The sequence below is a fragment of the Equus przewalskii genome, chromosome 3, assembly GCF_037783145.1.
Source record: "Equus przewalskii isolate Varuska chromosome 3, EquPr2, whole genome shotgun sequence".
NCBI classification, from domain to species: Eukaryota; Metazoa; Chordata; class Mammalia; order Perissodactyla; family Equidae; genus Equus; species Equus przewalskii.
Genome location: NC_091833.1, coordinates 86,096,097 through 86,122,714, shown reverse-complemented (window position 1 = coordinate 86,122,714; position 26,618 = coordinate 86,096,097). Strand labels below are relative to the sequence as shown.

Sequence of the window (26,618 nt, the reverse complement as noted above, 5' to 3'; positions counted from 1 at the left end):
ATTTATGAATGTTTTTGTAGGGTGTTTATTATTTTTTTCTACTTTGGCTAATTAGCAACAAAGCTTGGGGATCTGACAGCAATGGTATTTTATTTCATTAGAAAATTCTAAAAGTGTTTGATCTAAAATGCTATGAATTCAATTAGTATAAATACTCACACACAAATGTGGAGAAATATTTATAAAAAACTTACCGTGCACCAGGCTCTGTGCTAGCTTTTTGCATTTTTGGTCATATTTAAGTCTCATTGACACGTGTACAATTGCTACCACTATATTTCTGTATGACACCTGAGGAAACTGAAGTTAACGGACTTGCCCGAAGAAACACCCCTAGTGTGTGGCTGAGCTTGGCTTTGTATTCAGTCAGTTGAATTCCAGAGCCAATGCTCTCAGCCCCGTGCCAACTCCATATCAGTCTGTAGTCCACAGGTATTAAAAAGGACATAGGTCCATATGGTTTAAGGCACACTCTCCAGGCTAAATTGTTCAACCTCCAAGATACATTTTTAAGTGGAAAAATAAGGTGTAGGGACAGTGCATATTACATGCTACATCTTTTTTTTTTAATTTCATGCATCTTTATATGTTTTCTTGGGAAAGTTTTAAGGTTACCTTCAGGGAAGAGTCTGGGGCCCTGTGGGATGGGGGTAACAGCCAGACTTACGTTTTACTGCATGCGTATCTTTTTGAATTGTCAACACTGTTGTTGGTTTGCAACCTTTGGAGTTCCCAGGGTGAAATTCAAACCTGGCCCCAGTACACAGAGGGCAGGGAGAGACTGGAGAAAGAGACTGACCATTCCAGATGGTAGGTGGCAGGTTTAATAAGCAAGAGAACTTACTTACAAGGCTTGTCTTGGGTGGCCACAAGATGAGTACATCTCCACCCCCACCCACCAGAGTCTGAGAAGTTTATATGGAGGCCTATACTGGGTTCAGTCACATATACTGTCCAGATGGTCTCAGGAACACATTACTCTCTCCAGGCTGCATCCTTGAAAGGGCTCCAGCTATGGGAACAGCGGGCAGAATGTACATTTCAAGCACAGGGGAGGGGTGGGGAGCTTCTGATTGCTCAAGTCCAGCTTGCAGGTCAACCAGTGGTCATGTCCTCTTGATAACCTTCTCCAACAACCGTTCACGAATACTATTTAAAAGTCCAATTTAAAATGACATCATTAAGAACTAGTGAGAAAAGTAATGTTATCTTAAGAATTTCACACATTTAAAAACTGCTTTGGAGACATCGTATTTGTTTATTTTAAACCACAAGATATGAGATGTTAACCCTGACCAAGACAGTGTGCTGATCCAGGAAACTTGGGTGCTAGGCCTAACTGTGTCACTAATCAGCTCTGGGGAAGTTACTCTTTCCTCATCATCAGGCCTCAATTTTCTAAACTATAAAATGAGATGAGTGAACAAGCTGCCTTCCAACTTGAAAGACCAATAATTCCAAAATAAGTTATGAAGAAGCACGTCTTTAAAAAGGTTAAATTCATGGTTAAAACTAAGTGGTTTTATGAAAACAGCGCCATCTTGGCTCTTGGTGGGCTAAAAAGTAGGCACGTGTCACCCCGGGTGTTACCTTTTGGTGACAGCATGTTGGAATTGCAATAAAAGTTACCAAGAATAGGCAATTAATCCTTGGTGCGAAAACAGAATATCCTACCTGTCATAACCACTATAGGGACATTTGTAAAATATGTTAATACATAGTGGTGTCAAAGTCAAATATAGGCTGAATTCAAGACTAATTATTAAAATATTTCAGAGAATTTTTTGTTACTGATTTGTAGACATCTATCAAGCATAGATTCTTCAGAATTTACTATGATCTTGGATTGCTTTAATTATATCATGGTTGGCAAACTGGCAAACTTTTTCTGTAAAGGGCCAAATAGTGAAAATTACATGCTTTGTGGGCCATATGTGTCATAATTATTCAGGTCTGCTGTCGTAGCACAAAAGCAGCAGTAGACGATACGTAAATGAATGGGTGTGTCTGTGTTCCAGTAAAACTTTATTCACACGAACAAACACTGGGCCAAATTTGGCCCATGGGTTGAGTTATAATAAACTCCTGCCCTAAGTTTCTCTTTGCATTGTACCCTAAGATAAGTTGCCTGATTGCCTCTCCTCTAATTCCTGAACATGGGAATAAATGCTTCCGTTGTATAACCCCTTACCTTCAATTATTCCTTTGTGAATAACCTGGTTTGCAGATGCTACATCCCACCATGTCACCCTGATGCCAGCCCTATTTCAGTTTTGCACATTGCCTTTCTTGTTTCTTTTCGCTCTGAACTGACATTTCCTGAAGACAAGCAGCTATAGTTGTTTCTCTTGCATTCCCTTGCTTGTATTACCATTTTTACGTGATTTCAACATTTACCCCAAAAATGTTTTGCTGACATATCTTTTGTACCTAGGGAATTGTGGTCAACCTTGTTTAAAATCTTCAGGACATGATTGGTTAACCTCTTGCTAAACATATTCTTCCTTTTCTTAAGTGAAGCTCAACCACATTTAACGAGCCACTCTCCTCAAAGAGCAAGAGGGTCTAGGGGCAGAATTAGTCTTGGCAAATTATTTGTAAAGATAGATGTTGGTCTCTGAACTTAACGCATCCCTGGAGAGATGCCTGCCTTTGCCAGGAGAATTGGGAACAAGTCCATTGCCGGTGTAGTAATACCTGGCTGCAATCCTAGACAGTTCCCTCCCAACCTCGATCCAGCTCACATCTTTGTCCTTTCCCTTGAAGCCCCTTACAGTCTCCATCCTTTCTTCTCTCTCAGCATTTTCAAGTTCTAAAACTTTACCTGCCATGGACAAACTTGATGTTGGCAGAGCTCTTCACTTGTGTGCATGAAGGCTTGTAGATTATTGAGATTTACTACATGATTTAAATTCACTGCTTTTCCTATTCAGCAATTTAACTGTAGCCCCGGATAAAGGTGATTTGTGTGATCCATCTTGCTTTGTGTCTCACTTGACATTCTGCCTTTTTCATGACAGGTTGCTGAATGCTATAAAGCCAGGACTTGTTAAAAAGATCAATAGATTGCCTACCCCCATTGCAGGATTGGTGAGTATCCAGAATTGAGATTTATTTTCCAATATTCCCTCTCTCTAACCTAAGGGTCATGACAGTGCCATTTATTACAGTTCTCTCCTGCAATATATATTCCACTTGAATGAGAACGCATTGAATCCATTAAACTGAGAGGTCGCTTAAAAATGAAAGATTGCAGTTATGCCTAAATGGCATCTTAATCTTTGTTTGTATTTTTCCCATGAGTGATAAGGACCTTTATTCTTAAAGAGGTAAATTTGTTTTGGGGTGAGAGGCTGATAATTCGGTTGACCCCAGGGGAGGAATGTGATTATAATTATGGTCTTCTCATTTCATTTTTTTGCTGCATTCCCCTGGAATGGAAGGGAGAGGAGGTAGAAAGAAAGAATTTTATGATTAACAAGCAGCACTTTCGTGATAAATTGCTGTTTTCAATCTTAAAAAGCTACTTGTGTTTAAATACCACATTTGTAGGCCAACTCTTCTAAAGACATAATGGACACTAAAGGTGGTCCTAATATCATCTGGAGAATTGTTTAAGCAAAGCCCTTGCGCTTCTGAACCGACCCAACTAAAACAGATAAAACACACATGTTAACGTAGTCAGAAGCAGGAATATTTTTCATGCATTGATATGTTTCATAATTCTTGGCAACTAATTTTAATTATTTAATTGATGTTGCCTTTTGTGTAAAAAAACGGCTAAAAGGTGGAAGACCAAGAAGACAAACATGTCTTAGTTCTGGAAGGAATTTGGCATGTACATGTGCGTACACACACAGACATGCATGTGCATGCACACACGTGTGTGCACAAAGGCTGAGGATGTATGTGGCCTGGTAACAACTCACTCACTCTTTGCATTGTGACAATCTTCAATGCATGTGGTTTTGCAGAAAACAATTAGAAAAATGTTAAGAGTTTAGGCAGGCTCCTATGTAGACCTTACTGATTGTTGTTAAAGGGTTTCTTATCCATGTCACCATGACAAGTTGAAATTAGATGTAACCAAAAAAATATCAACTGTGTTTGAGAACTGTGAGGGTCATGGTAATAAGGTACATGGTTTCAGCAAGGAATCAAGTAGATTTTTTTTAATTGTAAAAATTATTTATGTGGATGCATTTTATTTTCCATTCTGGTTAGTAGTAAGTTGGTGATTAGTCATTAAAAATCCTTTCAGTTGTTTGTCAGAATCATGTAGCCAAGTAAGTTAAGAGATAGGTAAATTTGAAAGGAATTGATTAGAATAATTTTATAAAATAAGTAATCTATGTATGTGTATTATACCTTGTATATATTAATGTATACATATATTATTTTTAAACTTTTTATTAAATCCATCTCTTCCAAATGTTAATGCCATAGTCTTAACGATGCTGACAAATATCTGTTGGCCCCAAGCCTGTGGCATCTCCTGACCTCGGCGCTCTGGGATTTAATGTTACAGGAGCAAAACTTGCAAGCATGAAGCAGAGAAAGGCCCCAGTAAAATCCCTGTGAACAGAGGCAAGCAGCTCTAGTCCAGAACCTAAGGAGAGAAGGGTTTTGAAAACTTAATGTAAAATGTGAATCAGAAATAATTTTAGTAAAATTAAGGGTTTGGGACATGTGCATTGCCCTCTGTATTATTTCTTATCATAGATCAAATATTCTTCTTTAAATATTTCCTCGACTTTGGAGCAGGCAGGCAGTTTGATTCAGGAAAACAAGGGGGGGCCTTGGTTGCTTTCCTTCCGTTTTATATCCTTGACTTTTATTCCTCCTCTTTCCTTTTTCATGTGAATTTCCTTTCTACTTTGTCCTTTCCATCATTTTTCCTTTTTCTTGCCCTTTTCCAACTATCACTTCCCCACTTACCTTCATGCTTTATCACTTACATCTTCTTTATCAATGTATTATTATGATATTGTGTTTTATAATAAGAAATATATATTTGATCTTTAAATTTCTGGTATAGAGCTCCTAAAACCCTTGGAATTTCCTAAGTAATACGAGCAATGGGAGCATCTTTGTAACAGTATTTGGTCTTTTTCATTGGTTCCTGAAATAGATCCAGTTCCGTAAAGGATAAAGGAGTGCCTTGTTGTTCATAACAAGCCCCTTTCAACCACACCCAAGTTTATGTTAGTGAGTGACTTTTGGAAAGCCCCAAGGCTGGGGGCTGGTTGCCAGGGAAACCAACCAGGTGATTAGAGGGTTGGAACTTTCAGCCCTACCCCTCAACCTCCAGGTGGAGGAGGGAGCTGGAGATTGAGTTCCATTTAATCAATCATGCCTGTGTAATGAAGCCTCCATAAAAACCCAAAAGGACGGGGTTGGAGGGCTTCCAGGTTGCTGGACCCATGGAGATTTGAGGAGAGTGGTGTGCCTCAAGAGCATGGAAACTCCCTGTCTTTTCCCACACACCTCGCTCTATGTACTTTTCATCTGGCTGTTCATCTTTATCCTTTATAATAGCCGTTATAATAAACTAGTAAACATAAGTGACTGTTTCACTGAGTTCTGTGAGCCACTCCAGCAAGTTAATCAAACCCAAGGGGGGTTGTGGAAACCTCTGATTTATAGCCAGTTGGTGAGAAGCACAGGTGACAACCTGGACTTGTGATTGGCATCTGAAGTGGGGCAGTCTGTGGGACTAAGCCCTTAACCTGTGGGATCTGACACTATCTCCAGGTAAATAGTGTCAGAATTGAGTTAATTGCTTGTGATATTGAAAAAACACACAGCAGCATTATCTTTGCTCCAAAAAATACTTCTCCAAGTATAATTACAACCCATTCACTAACGATTCCTCAATCTACAGATCTAGTCAAACTCTTTTCCTCTCCTCCAGTTACCTTTGGATCAACAGTTCCAAAAACCAGTGCACTAGTTGGGGTCCTGGCAAAAAACAGAACTGCCACCCTTCTCTCCCCACGCCCCACTCTGCTAACGTTCTTCCAGGGTTCTCTCTTCAAATCTATTGTCTCTTTCCTTTCTATGCTCATATTCTTGTCTATCTTCATAACTTCAGCTCTTTATAGCATTGACCCAAATCATCATTTCTCTCCAAGTTTTTTCTCCTGAACTCCAGACCTCTTGTTTTGTTTATTGGACAGCTCCATCCGATGTCCTACCAGCACCTCAAACTTAACGTATTCAAATTATACTTAATTGACCACTCCTGCCCGCCTATTTTCCAATGTCAGTAAAAGCATCATGGACATACAGTTTCCCTAGTTCAGCTATCAGGGAATTTTGGCAACTTTCTCCAATCTGTCTACTTATCTGCATTTCCTTGGCCATTAGACAAGGTGAAGAGCAGGCTTTCCTCATCTCTTACCTAGATTATATAGTCAACTCACAGTTCCTCAAACATTATTTACTCTCATGTATAATGCCTCTTCTCATGCTACTTCTTAGGAATATAATACTCTCCCGCTACTCTTCTTGACAAAATCCTGATTATTTGTCAAGACTCAATACAAAACCACCTCCTTTGTGAAGCCTTAACATTTATGATCCATATGATCTTTTATTCTAGAATAGTTAGCATCTCTTGGTTTGGGAGAAATGAGTTAATACATTAGGGAGATGAAAGACAGCTGTGTTGAAATATGCTTTGGGGAGTAAGATTTTGAATAATTGTTGTTAGCAATTTGAAACTAAAGGTATGTGAATGGTTTAGTATTCATGCTAAGACATTGTAGCTTTAAGCAGTTGATTGGCCATGATCAAACTTACTAATGCCTATAATGGGTACAAATGATGTAAGGTGTTCTAGTGACACACTAAGAAGTCACAGCATCACCTTGATAGAATGTCTGCCAAAATATTTAGCCTAAATCCAATTCTGAGGGAACAATCAGACAAGTCCAAACTGAGGAACATGCTGTAATACAGCTGTCCTGCATTCTTTAACACAGTGTCATTAAAGACACTTCCCCATTCCCAAAAGGCTAGAAAACTGTTACAGATGAAAAGTGACCAAAGAGATATGACAGCCAAATGTGTGATCCTTGATTGGGAAAGAGCAACTCTAATAGATGTTATTGGGACAATTGGAGAAATTTGAGTGTGGATTGAACATTAGGTAATGATATTCTCTCAGTGTTGAATTTCCTTCATGTGAAAACTATCTTGTCCCAAATAGTTATGTATATAGGGGAGTACTCTTGACGTTAGGAGGTATATAAGCTGGAGAATTTAGAGATGAAGTGTCATGATGTGTACAACTAATCCTCAAATTGTTGAGCAAGAAGTTGGCTGTGCATATAATGTATACTTTTATACAGACACACATGGAGAGAGAGAGAGAGAGAGAAAGGAGGGAAGGGAGGAAGGAAGGGAAGAAGGAAGGAAGGAAGAAAAATGTGGCAAAATGTTGGATCTAGATAAAGGGTATACAGTGGTCATGGAAGTATTCTTGCAACTTTTTGGTAATCTTGAAAATTTACAATATAAAAAATTGGGGATTAAAAGACATTAGTTTTCTTGTCTTTTTTGAGGGGGTAGAGGGGACCTCAGATAAGCAAGTATGCTTGAAGATAGCAGAGACCATCTTGGGTTAGTGGAGATGCAGCCTTTTATGTAAGTGTATTCTTCACATGACGTTTTCTACCTCCTATATTTGTGACATCAGGAAAGAGCAGAGTTCCTCAAGAGCATCTACAGACTTCTAGGTTGGTTTGTACTTTTTCATGGGGTTGACAGGCTACTGGCCATCTATTGATCAAGAAGTCCTCAGTAGCAGGGACCATGGAGATCTGAGAAGTGTGGCCTGGGGGTGTCTGGAACCCATGCCTATGTGTCTTAATGGTGCGGTGTTGAGAAGAATCCATTAAGATGGCCCAGCTGCTTGACTTGAAGATAAATAGAAAAGTGTGTTTTCACATAGCAATCCCAAATTATAAACACATGTGGATTTACAAAGGCATGAATAGGTGTATTTTAGCCCCTGAGTTGAGATGTGGTTACAAAGAATTCAGGGGTGAAGGTGTTAAAACAAAGTAGTTGAAAATCATTTCCTGGCAAGAATGCAAAGACCCTGGATCTAGGTCTGCGTTTCTTCTGTAACGATTGCTGACATATGAAGCCGTGTGGTGACTGCCTGCAGATGCTTGCATTCTTTTTTAGGTGTTAGTGATACTGTTAGCTATTGCCAGAAAGAAAGACCTCAAATTTAGGTCTTGGCATACCAAAGGCTTTTAAGAACGCTGCCCTTGAGTCTGCCAGTTCGTCAGTATTGCACAATCAAGCCACTTCCTGAAACTTGATTTAATGTCATTAGAGATCATGCTAACAAAATTGTTTCATCTCAGAAACATTAGACTTTGTGCAAGAGGCACAAATATATGAAATCCTTGCTTACAATAGGAATTTGGGGATTAAGCTTTTTCTTGCCCAGATTTTAATTGTAACGGCCGTTTGTGTGTGTTGTGTGTGTGTGTGTGTGTTCACGTTTGAAGTATAATTGGAAATAGATGATATTTGGGGATTCTGCCCTCGGATGCTAAACCTTCCTAGAGCAGTCATGAAATATTTGCTTGATCTTGCGTGTGAATCCACGAGGATAAAAGTGATCTGAGAAAAAGAGCATCTTACAGCTGGAAGGGCATCTTGGATATATTCATTTTACAGATGAGGACATGTGGGTCCATAAAGGGAATTATTTGCTCAAGATCACACAAATAGTGAAAGCTGACATGAACTCCAGGCCCAGGCCACCCTTCTCCTTGGTTGTGGCACTCTCAAGTGTTCCCAGTTGAAACTGGAACATGTGTAAATGACAGATTATTTTACCGCTTGTAAGAAAGAAGGGGAAGCAAAAGACTTAATTTTTTAGTTCATCTCTTTTTTTTCTTCCTTTTGGTCAATACCTTCAAAATATCTTTCCAACTTCTGTGAAAGGGCTCATTTCAGGGAATGGCTCTTTGCCTAATGGATGCTGGAAATTTGACTCTAGCTGAAGTTCAGTAGGATACAGCAGGAATGTAACTGGTAGAATTATCCTACCGTTTAGTTCTTCTAACCCACTCAAAAACTTATTCTTTAGAAAAAGGATGTATTTTTCTTTAATCAAAAGAGAAGTTTTCAAATATGCTTAGAGCTGAGCTTCCTGAAATGGATAAAAAATGTAAGTTTCCGTAAACTCTGGATTTTAGGAAGCTTTCAAAAAGTATCTGCTTTATTTTATGAAACTGATACCAGAACAGTTGATGTTTCATTGTTTGAGGGAGGTCACAGTAGGGGAAATGATGAAAAGGCAATAGAGATTTACGCATTACGAGAAGATTAAAAATATTGGACAAAAGGTAGACATAAGAAACTGTTGAAAACTGGGTAGCAGGAGTGAAAAGCCTTTATGCAAACTTCATAATTTTAGGAAGATGACAATGCAATAAATTTGAATCCCAGGTGTTTTGGGTGTCTGCCTGCCAAGGAGTGGTTTCCTACAAATCCTAACTGGAGATTAGCTCTTGTGTGCCTCAGTTCACCCTTATCAATGTTTTATAATTTAGGTTTATATTCTACAACTTCCTTTAGAATTTCTAGAGCACTCACCTTGCCTTCAACAGTTTATCTTATGGGCCTCCCCAGAAAAAGCTGGTCCAAGTTTTATCCTCTGCCTCTGTTTTGCTTCCAGTTAAAGCTGTCGTTTTAGGCCGGGAAGGAGGCAGAGCAGGCAGAGAGAGAGGCCAGGGGTGTAAGTTTCCATGATAATAACCATCACCTGTTAGATCCCCACCATGTACCAGGTGCAGCGCTAGATTATCCTTAATCTTTACAATTGCCATGCAATGTAGTTATTGCTGTACCTTTGCTAGATTTCAGGAAACAAAGGTACAAAGAGGTAAGTTACCAGCTTTTTCATAAATAAGAGGCAGAGTTGAAATTTGGACCTTGGTTAGTCTAACACCAGAATCTGTGCCTTTTGCCCTGTGATACGTTATCTCCATTAGGCTTTACGATACATCACTGAAGCTCAACACACCCAAACATCTGGAGACATCACCCTCTAAGAATGTCTCATATGTTTTTAGAAGACAACCTTTCACCTCTCTCATTTCAGATCTATTAATTTCACCAAATCGGAGCAGTGGCCTATTTTAAAAGGCGCTTTAAATGTAGTATTTCTGCTATCACCCCTATAAAATCAATCTCCATGTGGAGACACCTTAAGCACCATGGTCAATGAAGCATGAGTTCAACAACCAGTAATAATAGGAGAACATTAGAAATCTTGACTGGAGTCTTTCAAAAAAAATGTCATAGAATAGTGCCATTCATAACCATGCAGCAAAAGTTCTTAAAATGTCCTTCTCTCTCTCTCTCTCTCTTTTCTTTACACACACACATCACATCTCACTCTTGCCAGCTTGCCTCAAATCTCTCCCCACTCCCAAATACCTAAAATCTTCCAGACTCACACTGTGCTAGCTCCCGGGAGTCTTTCTTGCTTTTTACTCCTTCCTCTGCTATGACTAACCCTCAGCCTTTTCTAGTTCAAATCAATCCAGCTAGACTCAGCTCCTTTCAATTCCCCCTTCACTCATGATTCTGATTCTGGACAACAAAGACTCAGGAAGAGGCAGACACAGAATTCTCCTTCCTAGGCAGGGGAGGAGGAGAGACTTGGAATACTCTCACCCAGTATATTTTTCCTGCCACATTCTGCTCTTTGTGGTAGTCGCATGGTACGATCAGAGGTCTCTGGAGGTGGTCTTGCTCTTCTTTGGGGACAAGTAGAAACTGGTAGCTGAGCAATTTTCTGTGTGAAGGAGGTACATTTCACTCAGGGAAATGAATAGACCCTGTGAAGAATCTCAGCCAAAATTGAATTTAATGACATACTTTCTTTTATCCTCATCTCTGGCACAGTGGGGAAACCTCAGTTGTGTTCCCACACCACACACACAAGGAATGCTCAATTTGCTGCTCTGGAGTTTGGTGCCAAAGTGGAGCCGAAGTAGCGATGGTGGTTAGCATTTTCGTAGGTTTAGACATAAAAAAGCACAGACTGTAGGGAAAAACAACAAAACACATGAGGTCTTTGCTACGCTCAATCCCGCATTCAGTTGAATGGTGGAATATGAACCTAGGGGGTGCTTTGTTTATCTTATCCCTCCCAAGTCAATATGGATTGTGTGCTGCTAGTTGTAACAGCTTCCATAGGTAGCTTCTAAAAGCACAGATTGTCTCATGGCCCTTATCTTCTCAAATAACTTTATATGGCTGCCCACTGCTTATGGAATAAAATCCAAACATCTCAGAAAGGCATTAAAGGCTTTCCCTGAGCTAAGGTGACATTCTAGATTTATCTCCCAGTACATATATCACTCCTAGGAACCAAGACTATGGCTAATTTATGACCTAAACCTAAAGACTTGACCACATCGTGAACACAAAGATAAAAGTGTGTCTGTTGGTGAGAGCCATTCTCCACAGTGAGTTGGACCTGGTGAAGGGGAATTCTGATGCCCACTGTAGCAGGTTGGCTCTTGGTTATTCACCAGTGTGCTTGGATCAGACCAACGAGTTAATCCTCTTGCACATCTTTTTTGAGTACTTAGCAAGACTCAATAGGAGTTTTTTGTCTTTCCCACTCATCCTGTGTTTATCATCTGCCTTCTGATTTTCTTATTTGGTAAGTTATTAATTGCTGTGTAAGAAATTACCCCAAAACTTAGCGGCTTAAAACCACATTTATTGGGGCCAGCCTGTGGCGCAGTGGTTAAGTGCACATGTTCTGCTTCGGTGGCCCGGGGTTCGCCGGTTCTGATCCCTGGTGTGGACATGGCACTGCCATGACAAGCCATGCATCCCACATATAAAGTAGAGGAAGATGGGCACGGATGTTAGCTCAGGGCCAGCCTTCCTCAGCAAAAAGAGGAGGATTGGTAGCAGTTAGCTCAGGGCTAATCTTCCTCAAAACAAAAACAAAAACAAAAAAAAGAAAGACGGATTTTGGGGCCGCCCGGTGGCACAGCAGTTATGTGTGCACATTCCACTTTGGTGGCCCGGGGTTCCCGGATCGAATCCCGGGTGCAGACATGGCACTGTGCGGCAGCCATGCTGTGGTAGGCGTTCTACATATAAAGTGGAGGAAGATTGACATGGATGTTAGCTCAGGGCCAGCCTTCCTCAGCAAAAAGAGGAGGATTAGCAGCAGTTAGCTCAGGGCTGATCTTCCTCAAAAACAAACAAACAAACAAACAAAAAACCCAAACAACGTTTATTATCTCATTGTTCCTGTGGGTCAAGCATGGCTTAACTGGGTTCCTGGTTCAGAGTCTCTCACAAGGCTGCAATGAAGGTATTGGCCAGTGTCATTTTCAAGACTTGACTAAGGAAAGATCTACTTCTAAGTTCACTCATCTGGTATTGGCAAGATTCAATTCCTTTTAGGATGTTGGCCAAAGCCATCCTCAGTTCCTTGCCATGTGGGCCTGTCTACATAGAACAGCTCACAATGTGACAGCTTGCTTCATCAGAGTGAGGAAGCAAGAAGAGCCAGAAAGAGAGAGAACAAACAAGATGGAAGTCACAGTCCTTTATAACCTAATCTTGAAAGTGACATTTCATCATTTCTGCCATATTCTGTTGATTAAAAGCAAGTCACTAGATCCAGCCCACACGCAAGGGGAAGAGATTACACAAGGACCTGAATACAGCAGGATGGGATCACTGGACTGGGAGCTATTCAGAAGCTGCCTACCACAGTGAATGAAATGGTTATGTTAATCTATTGAGAAATCAGGGCATCGATTTCTTATTTTCCTGCAAATGTGTCCCTTATAGTTACAGGATTTTTCTTGGACCACCTCTTGTGCATGACATTTAAGATCTGTTTCCCAGTTTTCTTCTGCACAGTTGCACTAAAAAGAGATGGTATATTCTCTCTTGCTTCCCAAGTGAAAATCTACTTGACTCAATACATAATTCCTGCCTTTCACAGGATCGCCTTTTAGGAGACAAATATACAAATAAGATCTAATAAAGGTAGACTGTGAAATGTTAATCAAATATAATATACAAGGCAGAATAAGGAAGAAATTTCTATTTGAGATTAAGGATCTTGGAAAATGTGGGATCTGAACTAGGTATCTACAAATAGTAAAGACCATTGGAGTTTGGGAAAGGGACATTCTAGCCTCAGGGGCTGGAATGAGAAAGGCTCTGAGTCACTAGAACCTGAGTCTCATCTGGGAGTGGCTAGTATTTGCATATGGCTGGAGCTGGAGCCCCAGAGTCCCTGAGAGAAATCAATGCTGTGGAAAGTGGACCAGGAATAGTAAGTTGAGGCCAGAAATGCCATCTGGAGGTCTTTGGACTCATTTTGTATGCAGTAAGGGCCATTGAAAACAAAGGAATCTTGTGTTCCAGATAACTCTGGTGGCTGTGTGGAAAGATTATGGGATGAGACCAGCAACAAATGTCAATTAAGAGACAAGCAGTTGAAATGAGAACGATGGACACCTAAACCTTGGCAGAAGCAGTGGGAATAGAGATGAGGAGACAGGATTTGTGTTTCTATGTTTTTTACTGAATATAATATATCATCAATGATAAGACACACCATTTTTAAAACTATAATATTTTAAAAAGCTGTCAATTAAATTATGACACAATAATAAGATACCGGCAATGGAAAGATGCATCTTTATTTCAGAGGTAAAAAACCCAAAATTGTACATCTTAGAATTGATGAAATATGATAAATAATCTTAGGAAGATGACATCTGCATGTTAGACTTGAGCAACTTGGAGGATAGTGATGCCGTTAATAGGAATCATGGGAACAGTTGATGAGAAATGGGTTCCAAGAGAAAAGATGAATTCTCTTTTGGACATATTGAGTTGGCTATCTCTAAGGGATATTCATGTGCAGATGTCTGGCAGACAATTGGAAATGCTGGTTTCAAACTCATGGAAAAAGTTATTAAAAATTGGACTAGGTTAATGAATGGATTATTTTTGAAGTTAAATCCTTATGCTTAAGTATATATGAAGACAAATTATTTCTTTGTCTAAAACCACAAGCTTTGAAGCTTTTCACCCCCAAATTGTAGTCTTATCTTTGGAGTGTTTGATCCATATCAGCCAAGACGTGGGGGAGGAGGAAGGGTGATAAAAGGAGCTTGAGACTACAGGAGGAATCATTAGCAACTGCACTTAGATAGGAAAGTCATGACAGATAGTGACTTAGGAAGATCTTCATGTAATGGACAATTCGTTGAGATATAATAGCCGCCCTATCTCGTACCCTCTAGCCTCTCTTCTGCTCCTTGATCCCTCACACTTAGTACTAGGCACGTGTGTTAGTTTACTAGGGCTGCCATGCCAAACTACCACAGACTGGGTGGCTTAAAGGACAGAAATTTATTTTCTTACAATTCTGGAGTCTGAGATCAAGATGTGGCAGGGTTGGTTTCTTCTGAGGCCTCTTTCCTTGACTTGCAGATGGCCATCTTCCCTCAGTGTCTTCCATGGTCTTCCCTCTGTGTGTGTGTCTGTGTCCTAATCTCCTTTTCTTAGGACACCGATCATGTTGGATTAGAGCCCACTCTGAAGACCCCATTTAACATGACCACCTGTTTTAAAGACCCTCTCTCCATATACAGTCACATTTCTGAGTTACTGGGCGTTCTGACTTCAACATATGAATTGCAGGGAGAGGGCACAATTCAGCCCATAACAGTGGGCAAGCCAGCCAAGCACTGAAATTCTTATTCACATGTGTTATGAATGCCTAGACTTGCTAGCTGAAGTCTAATATCCTCCTCATGCACCACAGATTATTTTTCCAAGCTTGTTTCCATAATTATTTTGTGTCTCTGCAGAGGTGGAAGGTTATATATAGCAGTGCTGTAAAACTTTTTTCTAGGTTTTTTTTTTCTCTTCCTGTCCCTGAAAAAAAATGCCATTCTTTGAAGAAAGAAACCACTTGTTCTCCCTTATCTTTCATTGAACAGCGTTTAGCAGAGTTTGTGACATTACATCAGTTCCTCACTTTTTTCCCTTAGGAACAGACCTTCAATTAGGAACTGTGAGGAAAGAATATATAATAGCAGGAAATACATATTTCAGCCTAAGTCTTAATGCTTTTTTTCATAGTCATAGCTTACCTAACGAATAAATTTCTGTGGAACTAATTTTTAGCATCTACTCCATACCCAGGGCTGTAGGAATTCTCTTGTTTGACAACAGAAAAAAAGTTCACCAGATATCTGAAAGCATTGTATGACAGAGTGAGATCATGCTAGGCTGAAACAGAACTTCTCTTAAAATGTATCTTAATCTGAGATTGTTTTTGTAGGAAGTTTGTGTTGGCAAGCATTTCAAAAGAACTTGCTAGACACCTCTCTTGTAATTAGCTGGCTTCCTGCTGGAATCTTAGGTCTCCCCTCATCTCAATGGCTGCAAAAAGTAGTTTCTCTTTTTTTTTATTCTCTCCGCAATTAAAATACTGTCTTTGGGAGTAAATTGTTTGATATTTAATTTATCTTTTCTAAAATTTAACTTTATTCAAAGATTTAATTTGACTTGAATATTTTCCCTATTAAAGAAAAAAAAGATGATTGATATGATGTTATGAGAACGGTACTTCACCTCAGTGATTTTCCTTCCCCAGATCCACTACACTAGTCTAACCATGAGAAGAATATCAGAGAAACCCAAATTGAGGTACAAAATACCTGACCAGTACGCCTCAAAACTGTCAAGGTCATCAAAAACAAGAGGGGTCTGAGAAACAAGGAAAAGTTCAGAGGAAGCTAAGGAGATATGCTGTCTAAATATAAAGTGATATCCTGGATGGGATCCTGGAACAAAAAAAGTGCATTAGAGAAAAACTAATGAAATCCAAATAAAACATGGAGTTTAGTTAATCGTGGCATACCAATGTTTGTTCAATAGTTGTGATCAATGTACCATAATGGTATAAAATGTAGGGTGTGAGTTGTACTGGAACTCCCTGTAATATCTTTGAAATTTTCTGTAAATCTAAAATCTATTCTGAAATGAAAAGTTTGCTTAAGAAAATAGAATGTTTGAAGGTAATAAAACAGAACATAATGCAGGGAAACTATAAAATAGGCAAAGAAATACAGAAGTTATTAATAAATATTAAATGTCAGCCTACCATTTGATGGATTGGTATCAATAAATGACAGGATACCAGTGAGTCAGTCGGCGTATCAGTCTAATAAACTTTTACAAATGATGAATTGGTTGTAAAGACTATGTTTTATAGCGTTTGAAATTTCCAAGCGGTAAATCCACACATGAGGTTTCTGCTCACGTATTTCAGGATCCCCGTTTTTAGAATCTGCACAAAGAAATATTTCATGTCCTTTAGGGAGGTTTAATAAAAAACAACAGGTGGGAAATGGGTTTTTCAGTAGCATGAACAGCCATAACCATAAATACTAGTACCTCAGAATTATACCAGCAAAGGATTGTAAACACATTAATCACCCAACAGTGCAGAAATTCCATTCTCAGATGTCATCTCAATTTCAAGCACAAAGATTAAATGCCTCCATTTAAATTCAAAACACTGAATGGATATGATGATCCTTTATTTTCATGGGGATTCATGGAGTGAGCTAGCCAGTTTCCTCATTTGTAAAATGAGCTTGATAAATCTCATCCCAGTACTGTTGGATTAAATGAGATGACATATGTAAAATACCTAATATGGTAGATGGTACATGGTATGCTTTCAACAGTTTGTAGCTGTGCTTATTACTGATTATGTTCATGATTATTATGGTAGCTTTAGGATTGCAGAACTAGAAGCTATTTAGAGATTTATTTTTGAAACCCCATTGTTTTACACACAAGGAAACTGAGACTCAGAAGACAGTGACTTACCTGGGGTGATACAACTACTTTGTTCCAGAGTTGGGACTTGAACTCTTGTCCCTCTTTTGGGACACCTACTAGGTGCCTATTTCCAGATCCAGATTTGCTGAGACGATTGGGTGCCTACTAGACACTAGCCGCTGTCACAAAGCTGTCCTGCAGACTTGCACTGGGGCAACTGTACCTCCTGGGGATTCTGTTCCTCTTCTTCAGAGGGAGCAGAATTCTCCGCCTCCCTCCCCAATAGGTGTGGCCATCACGCTCTCTTCCAGTTAGTTCCCTTTCACTGCATCAGCATTTCAGGCTGTTGCAGCCTGCCCTTGGGCAGAGCAGGGTTTACTGTGCTGACTGTTTGGGGGATGGGAATGTAAGGGAATGTTTCAGCTGCTCTGTTGGGGCTGACTGTTGGAGCACACAAGGAGAGATGCCCCAGCTTTCTCCCAGTGTGGGCATGCTGGAGTTTAAGGCGGAATGTGAGGACTTGTGGGGGTAAGTACAATCCGTTAAGAGAAAATACATGTTTATGGGTGTCCATACGGGAAGGAAGGAAGCTATTTAGAGTTTAACACTTGATTAAAAGAAAAAAAAAAGTTCCTTTTTATACGCTTATGTCGTATGGTTAAAATAATATCAAAATTACTTTCCTATGGAGTTCACCTTGTCCCCTGATATTTCTACCACCTGTTGCTTTTAATTAAGCCTTTTGAATTCTCTAAGGAAACCATTGTTTTTTCTTTTGAGGTATGTCATGGAAGACATATAGACACATTAATTTAGCCAAAAGAAAGAGAATCTTCAAGAATTGTATGAATTAAAAGCAACTCTGCTCCATCTGAAAGGTTTATTCCACCGGTCCTCTGTTCCTCAGCAGCACGTGGGGTCATGACGTAAATGTGACTGCATGCATCTGAGCTGCTGTTTCACCTGAGTCCCCCTCATATTGTGCTCTCATTTCCACCCCCTCCCTCCCTTTGCTTTCTAAAAATCTCTGTTTCTTAAAATGAGGAAGGAAAGAATTGAGGAGAAAATTGGGGAGGGAATGAGGAGGCAGTGAGTCTGGGTTCAAGGGCTGCATCTCCCAGCCCAGCCCACTGAGCCCTTGTCCTTCAAAGTCAGTATTTACTGCAGGCTGGGGAAGGAATGGAGGTTCTTTCTGGGCGATTCTCTAATAAAGTCCTGTCAGACCTGTCTGAATGCTGAAGACTTCATGGCCCTGGTTATCGAGGGGAAGGAAATTTTCCTTAGTCAAATTTATGAGGCTGGGTTGAAAACCAAGCTGAAGCAGAGCCTAGCGAATCCCCACAGAAAAATGATTCATCTTCGTAGAGTTGGAAAATCTATTTTTATCACCTTTATTCAGCCAGCTCCTCATTTTTATTCCCTCACCGAACGACTGCTATTTCCTTCGTGGTGCTGAATAAACCAAATGTCTTGGGAGTCTGAAACTTCACTTCGGGTTGTTCCCTGCGTGGCTGATTCAGCAGCCCCCAGGAGAAGGGGATTGTTCTGCACTGCGTGGGTGGGTACTGTGCAAGGTGAAGGTCGGAGCGAAGGGAGGCTGCACACGTCAGCAGCCTGCCTTTTATCCAGGAACTCTGCCTGGGAGTACGTGCCACTCTGCTCTCCTGCCTTTTGTGTGAGTGTGAGAAGGTGACTGGGTGACCTGTAACTCTTCTAGCCTAGAAGACCTTTCCAAGGGCGGGAAGAAGGGGCAAGAATACACCACTCTCCCTATGGCTTGCCATTTTGACTGTTTAGCAAGGCATGGAAAAGTAACCAATACATCTCCTCAATCTAATAATAGAGCAGAGAGGGACTTCCAGACCCCATTTTATTAGTTTCCCTCTTTCTCTTGAGGTCTCTATCTGTGCCATTCCAGGCTGCTGCATATTCTCACTGGCTCTTGCTAGAGTCCCATGTAATTCTGAGAGAAGTGGTGATTGTTTTGTATGAGGAATTTTAAAAGATAAAGACAAGGAAAAAGAACAGTTCTTACTGAATGGCCCTGTCTAATGGATTCTGCATGCTCACTGTTGCAAATGGCAGCTAGGAAAGCAACAGGAATGTTGACTCTATAGAAATAGCATCCATGGTGGTTGGGGGTATTTTCAGCATCTGGTATATAATAGGCACTCGATATATATTTTATTGAACGAATGGCCAGGAAGCCATTCCTCATAGCCCTCAATTAGCCTTCTTCACAGCTATCCTTCAGGGGGCAGTGTGTGTAGTGATTAGGAGCTGGTGTTCTGGAGTCAGATGGTCCAAGTCCACATCCTGGATTTACAACTTCTCAGCTGTGTGCTCTTTGGCAGGTTGCTCAATCATCTGAGGCCTCTGTTCCCTTGTCTGTAAAATGGCAATAATATAGTAACTACCTTATATGGTTTTCATGAAGGTTAAATTAGCCGATATAGGTAAAGAGCTTAGAATTTCTCCTGTAATGTGGTTCAAGATGTGAAGAGAGGAAAAGCAGCAGCAGGAGGAGGAGGAGGAGGAGGAAGAGAAGGAAGAGGATTGTTTATTGGGATGGATTTGGGAACTTTTGAGATTTTGATCCTGTCTTTTGAGTTCAGTAATTCCCCTAAACCATGATTTCAGTGATTTACAAGCTCTTCTTTGTTCAGTACAAGGAATAACATGAGAATAAAAGAATAAAATGGAATTTAAGAAATAAACGGGTTGCTTCTAATCTCTCAACAAATAGTTATTGTGCTCCTACTCCATGCCAGGTACTAAACTAACATTGGACATTCACTGTTGAAGTAGTCATAGTCATAACTTTAATGGATGCTACGGTCTAGACTCTGTTGGGCACCATGAATTCATTGGCTCAGTGAACACCGCTGCTCTGTTTCTTGTTCTTTGTTAAAAAGGTGTGTCGAGTAGACCTAAAAGGTCTCAGTAATGAGTGAGGGGTGAGGAGTAGAGAGAGTTGTGTGGGTATGGAGTGGCGTACAAAACCCAACTCTACTACAGTATAAAGGCAGTGAAAGATATGTAGGCATGGCCATTGGATTGACCTATGAAACTGGAGGAAGTCCAAAGCAGTGATGTGTATAATCAGCCTCCGAAACGTAAAGGAGCACAGGTAAGTATTAAAAAAATGAGAGAACCAAAGCTTTTGTTATAATGATGTGAAGAAAGACCCATTAGAACCTAAGAGTCCTAAAGCCCAGCTTTGAGAGTGTGGACTGAAGAAGGCTGGATTTCTCTGAGGTCCTCCTCTCCTGTCAGCTCCTGGTATGCCATGGCAGGTGGGCTTCTGTTTGGCCCGTTTCAGGGCCTGGAGTCTCACGTCTCTTGGAAATACGAGGCTGATCTGATCTCCATCTGGTTTTGCCAGTCTGTAGAACATTCTGAGATTTTAATTTGGTATATCTTTTTTTTTGACTTTGGAGAACGTCAACAGTGATCTCTACCTGCCCTTTATACCATTCACTCACCTTTGCCAATCTGTTTATGTGGCAGTTTTATCTTTAGATGTCTTATAGCCCAGAACTGGTAAGTCACCAGTGTGAACTGTGAATGGGATAATTAATAATTTTTTATTCTACTTTCATCCTGGTGGCTGGATTAATTCTTGGAGTCTCTGTTTTCTGTAAGCAGTCATTTCTTCCACAACCCCTATCTGTGAAGAAATTGAGCTTGTGAAATGACTGGGGCATGTTTTGCATGGCCCTTCTGTTTGATTGCCATGTAAGCTTTGGCAGGGATTTCCACAAGCATTCTGTGGGTGGTGCTGGAGAAAGACTTTGGTAAACAGCCTCCTGGCTGTTGTTGGCCGGGTCCCTGCAAATATCATGAAAGATCCAACTTGAAAAGTCACTGAGGATTCCCTCCCCTTCCTAGAGCTGATCCTAGGACAGACATCTGAAAACCTGACCTCAGCCGTATTGTGAGATGAGCGGTGGTCAGGAATTGGTCTGTGCTTGCAGGCTTCTTCTTGGCTGCTCTGTGCAAGAGTGGAGTTCTGACCACATCAGATTTCCTCGCCTCTTATTACACATCCTGGGATTTTCACCTGGCCCTGACTCTGCTGGAGTATTTTTGGATAGACTCTCAGTTCATCTTCCTCATTTCTGTTTCAACTTTTCACTCCCAGAATAACTAACCAGACTTGGAAGTTCCCAATTTATTGAGTTCATCCAGGCTACTGCTGCTACATTTTGCTTTTAGGAATATGGACAAACTTAGGAAATTCTTGGATATATATGAATATATATATCTATATGGGTGTATATAGATATGTATATATTTGTATTCTATGGATATAGATATGTGTGTGTGTGTGTGTATATATATATATATGGTTGGTTTGTTTTTTGTGAAGAAGGTTGGCCCTGAGCTAACATCTGTTGTCAATCTTCCTCTTTTTGATTGAGGAAGATTGTCACTGAGCTAACGTCTGTGCCTATCTTCCCCTATTTTATGTGGGATGCTGCTGCAGCTTAGCTTGATGAGTGGTGGTAGGTCTGTGCCTGAGGATGTGAACCTGCGAACTCTGGGCCACCGAAGCAGAGCACGCGAATTTAACCACTATGCCGTGGGGCCAGCCCCTGTTTGGTTTTTTTTCCTGAGAAGGTACTAGAGGTAGGAGGTTTCTGCTCTCAAACTATTCAACCAAAGCACTTGAAGATTAAAACATTTAATTATATGAATTTAGCAGTAAAAATTTGTAGGAAGAAAAAAATACCTAAGAGAAAAATTGATTTAGGTAGACTTGTAAAAAAAGGAAAAAAAGAAAGAAAGGAAAACTGATTGGTCAGCAACTGAGTATCTGTTTGTTTCCTGGCTTTTATTTATTTTTTGTTTTTGCCCTTAAAAAGCCCATGTGCCTATTTTCTGAGGTTGACCTATTTTCCTTGTTTCTATCTTTTTCCATTCCCATAAAACAAATATTTGTAAGGTTTATTGCCACATTGATATTTCAGGTGTATCCAGAAATCATCCTATCACAGTAGCTTGCATTCTATTATACTGTCAGCAAGCCTGATCTAGGTATTGTCTGAAGCCAGAGGACAGTCTCACTTCAGTGCAGGTATTAACAGTAAGAGAGAAAAACTTCCTATAGGCTGCTTATACGAATTAACTCCAATGCATTGAAAATAAGAACTAAACAAATTATAAAATATTCCTCACATTATTGCTAAAGAATTAATCTGTTTCGATGCTGGCAAAACTGATTACAAGTTATAATGGTCAAGGAATCAGTTGACTTTCAAGAAATAAGTAACTGGCCTATCTTTGGTACCACCAGCATGTTTTTTGGTAAATAATATGTTGGTTTGATAAAAGCTCATTGCATAAAATTTGTGATTTGTGGGGAAGAAAGTAACACATGGCGCTGTGTCTGGGAGACACAGATATTAATTCTATGGGTGGAGTCAGCACTTCCTTCTCCAGCGAGGAGTATTTGAGCCTAAGACAACTGGTGTCCTTCAAGGCGCAGAATTCCAACTTGGCTAAAGATATATAACTTTTACTATAAATATACATATTATATATTTTATGATTTTTAATAGAAATATGTTAACCTACGTTTATAGATTTAAACATAAGAACAAAAACATATGAAATAGATTTGAGTGTAGTATTAGGGACATCTTTGAGATACTGCATAGAAAATGATTTGTCCTTAAAAGAACTTGTATTTAAGAAAATTGGATTTTCCATCAAATTTACTCAAACACGACAACAGGCCAGATTTAATATATATGACAATTAAACTTTAGGTCCATTTTGTCCCCAGATGAAGCTTTCTTCTTTTCTTTGAGCACGGGGATGAAGGCTAGCATACCGTCCAGTAGACTGAAATGTGTCCCTGTGCTCATTCTGTCTGCATTCTGAACACAGTTAATTGGACAGCATGTGAAGGAATGTTGTCACCATCTTAGTTTTTCTGTGCAGGTCTCAGCTCCCCTGTCAGGTTCTGAGCCCAAGAGCAGTGCTATACTCTGGAGTCCTGACGTCTTGGCCAGATTTCTGATAAAAAATAAAAAAAAAAACAGAGGGGTGTCTGTGTCATACTTTTATCGAGAGCATGTGGTGTGTATTTATTTTGTGATAGGTTTTTATCACTCGGTAGAAAGATGTTACTGTATCTTAAATGAATGATCACTCATCCCATCATTTCTCAGATCCAAGTTGTTTTTTCAGCATGGGTGACAGATTTAGGGGGCATGTCAAGACTGCCATGGAAATATTCCTTCTCCAGATGTTTACCTCTGGATTTTTATCTGAAATGCAACGTTTTCACCCATGGGCATGCTTTCCTGCAGCAAGTAACACGATGAACTCTAGGCCTGGTATTTCTGACTCCCCACCCTTGCCCCGCAAGCCTCCTCAGCTCCAAACCCATGATTATGCTGGATACTTTCTGTGTTATGCTTTGGCTTGTAATGGGCTAGCTGAAAGATACACTGCTATTAAAGAAATCTATCATCCTTTTGAGAACAAATAGAGCTGTTGAAAGAGTTTAAGAACATAGTGACTCCTTGAAAGACTGTCAACATTCTTGAACCCTTTGACTAAAAGTGAGTTTTCTTCTGGGTGTGTGTATATACTGAAACTTATAAAAAAGAACCTCAGTAGCAGGATATTTGAAGCTTTTGTGTCCTTAACCTTGCAATGTTTTTCTTGGCAGGACTTGAAGGAAACTTAGCTGTCATCTATTTTCTGCTCCTGTTGAGGGGAGCGTTTGGATTGGGAGACTCTGGGGTGGCAGGGAGAAGCCAGCAGAGGAGAGAAAGCCCAGGAGCTGCTGGGTGCTGAGTTCTTACCTAGTTATTCCATTGCATTCACCCTGCTCCCCAAGGCTGAGTCTGTCTTTGTATCTTTTCTCATGTGTCTCCACTACTGTGGGGCTCGAACAGTGGAGCCTACCCTGGACCACACACATCTCCTTTTGCTACCAGGTTTGTCTCTGGACACTGGATCAGCCCTACTGCCCTTAGGATGGTTATGCTTCCTAGGGAGCCTCATCTATCTGTGCTGGAGCAGCTGATGAGGACTACGCAAACTTTGCTGTCATGGGTTTAGCCTTGTGGGACTCCCCAACTTGCCTAAGTTATCTCTTGGGTCCTTGATCCAAACTCAAGTTGCCAGGTAACAAAGAGACAGTAATTTGAATTGGTCTTTCTTCCCTCTTCTGTCTTTCTTGTTTCCATCCTGAAAACAACTCCTCTGAACTGCCAAATGCCTGCAGGGACTTCAGCATCATAGCACAGGTTATTTTACTCCTTTGTATAACCTGAGAGTTACTGCAGATACAAAGGTGAAACAGATTTTATTCATCATCCTGAATTGCAGTGTGATGAGAGTTGGAATGCTAAGTCCAACTTAGAGATATTTTTAGCAAAATGAAATATTTTGATGCATATCTCTCACCTGAAATTTTTCCCAGATTTACTATTTCTAGCTTCTCAGCAACTTCACAAAGGGGTATTGTATTTGAATCGGAAGAGAAAAATATTATTTCCTGCCCTTGATGTTTAGTGAAATTGATAAAAAGCATCAAGGCTCTTTGAGTTCTGGATCTCCCACAAAAAAAAAAAAACCCAACAAAAACAAAAACAAAACACATTATGTAAGAAAGAACTTGAGTGGTTTTTTCCTGTTTGTCAATGTGAAGGGAGAGTTACTGTGGAAAATAAGGGGCAATCATCAGCAGCAATGGAAAACAAAGAGCTTTGCTAAGAAAATCATAGCAAGAGGTATTGGGCAGCTACCATGTCTTCTGGCACTAAACTTAACATTGACCTTGACTGATGGCTTTGACTTTCCCTCCCTGGGATAGTTCAAAGGCTCCTTTACTCATGTACGTTCCTGAAAAGAGACTGCTGCAACTTGAGTTGTAGGGTGTTAGAGCTATGTTGTGTTTTGTTAAATGGCTATTTAATCAATAAATGAGTGAGTGATAGTCTCTTATGGTTGATCAGAAAGTATTCATTAAAAAAAGCTGTGGGTTTGACTTCTCAAAAAGTTACATAAACACAGAGCTTACGTACTTAAGCAGTTAGAAGACAAAATAATGCATTCAGTCAAGAACATCCATTTCATTTCCTATTTATTTGCCATTTTAATTTTTTTGGCCATAGATTAGAGGACCCAACTGTTATGTTGGCTCAATTGGCCAACATAAAGTATTAACCATGGGCTGAATGCTTTATAAAAAATAAGAAATTATCCCTGCTTGGCTTACCTATCTATTCCTTCACCAAGGTTTCCCAGGCTGTCATTAGATTTCTAAGCTGACATTTGGTGATATATTATTTTCAGTGCCTAGAAGCCTGTGTTCTATGTAGAGCAGGAAGAAGCCCTCGCCTATCTCTATTTTTTAAGGTAAACACCGTCTCCCAGGGATTTTTTATGTTGTTCTCTTACACTTGTCTGTCCATGGAATGAAATCAATATGTTGATTGTTTTTATTTCTCAGCTTTCTTCATGCTTACTCCCCTTCAACCCTTTCACCATACCCTTTCCTTGCCTGATTTACTGTTCCACTTAGCATGGCATTCCAGGCAATGAATGGATTGCTTCCCCTGTGATAGATTATGGCACTAAAGTAGTAGTGAACTTTAGTATAATTGGAGCAAAAATTGCTGTCCTGGGTCAGCCCCATTCTTCTCTAGTCAACTCCATGTTCTGTTAGCCACAGAAAAGCCAAGAGTTTCCCCTCCCCCCATCCAGAGGAATTCCTTAAGGTCTTCACTATATTTATATCTCCCTGTCAGCTTAGGTCTTTAATACTGGAAGAGTCAAAGATTTGCAAATGGGGGCTGGCCCCGTGGCCGAGTGGTTAAGTTCGCGCGCTCCGCTGCAGGCGGCCCAGTGTTTCGTTAGTTCGAATCCTGGGCGCGGACATGGCACTGCTCATCAAACCACGCTGAGGCAGCGTCCCACATGCCACGACTAGAAGGACCCACAACGAAGAATACACAACTATGTACCGGGGGGCTTTGGGGAGAAAAAAGGAAAAAATAAAATCTTTAAAAAAAAAAAAAGATTTGCAAATGGAATTTTTCTTTGCACTTTCTCCTTCCTAGTATTCTTTCTTCATTTTATTTTATTGAGGTATAATTGACATACAACATTATATTCATTTCAGATAGCCAATATAATGATTTGATGTTTGTATAGATTGTGAAATGATCCCCACAATTAGTTAAAATCCGTCAGCATACATAGTTACAAAATTTTTTTCTTGGAAGCACTTTTAAGATCTACTCTCTTAGCAACTTTCAAATATGCAATACAGTATTATTAACTATAGTCACCATGCTGCACATTATATCTGTGTGACTTATTTATCTTATAACAGGAAGTTTGTACCTTTTGACTACCGTCGCTCATTGTGCCCACTCCTCAACCCCCACTTCTGGCAACCACCAATCCTATTATTCTTGAATACGTTAACTACAGAGGCCCAGATACATCTCCTGGCTTAGCCACTTCCAAGCTAGGTGACCTTGGGCCAGTTATTTAACCTTAATGTAAGCTTCAGCTTTCTCACTATTGTGAGGATTAAGTGAGCGAATGCAGGTAAAACTGTATGTTTCTGTGGTGCGTGATACGTGCTTAGAAAAAGGGAGTGATGGTAATGGTGCTGATGCCAGTGGTAATGTCACTCACATCCTTCCTGAAACCACTATTTCCTTATCTGTAAATGGCATAATGATAGTACCTAA

General features: G+C 40.1%; 1 protein-coding gene across 22 annotated transcripts in view; it reads left to right on the top strand.

Annotated features, from left to right (window-relative positions):
• LIMCH1 (LIM and calponin homology domains 1) overlaps nucleotides 1-26,618 on the top strand; it is a 315,692-nt gene that overhangs the window by 141,340 nt on the left and 147,734 nt on the right. For 14 of the 22 annotated variants that reach the window (XM_070612961.1, XM_070612956.1, XM_070612957.1 and 11 more), the window contains one exon: nucleotides 3,021-3,090. In XM_070612961.1, the coding sequence (XP_070469062.1) occupies nucleotides 3,021-3,090 (70 nt within the window). Of the gene's footprint in view, nucleotides 1-3,020; nucleotides 3,091-17,120; nucleotides 17,419-26,618 lie in introns of those variants that run through there. The other 8 variants (XM_070612965.1, XM_070612949.1, XM_070612948.1 and 5 more) reach the window with 2 other exon arrangements.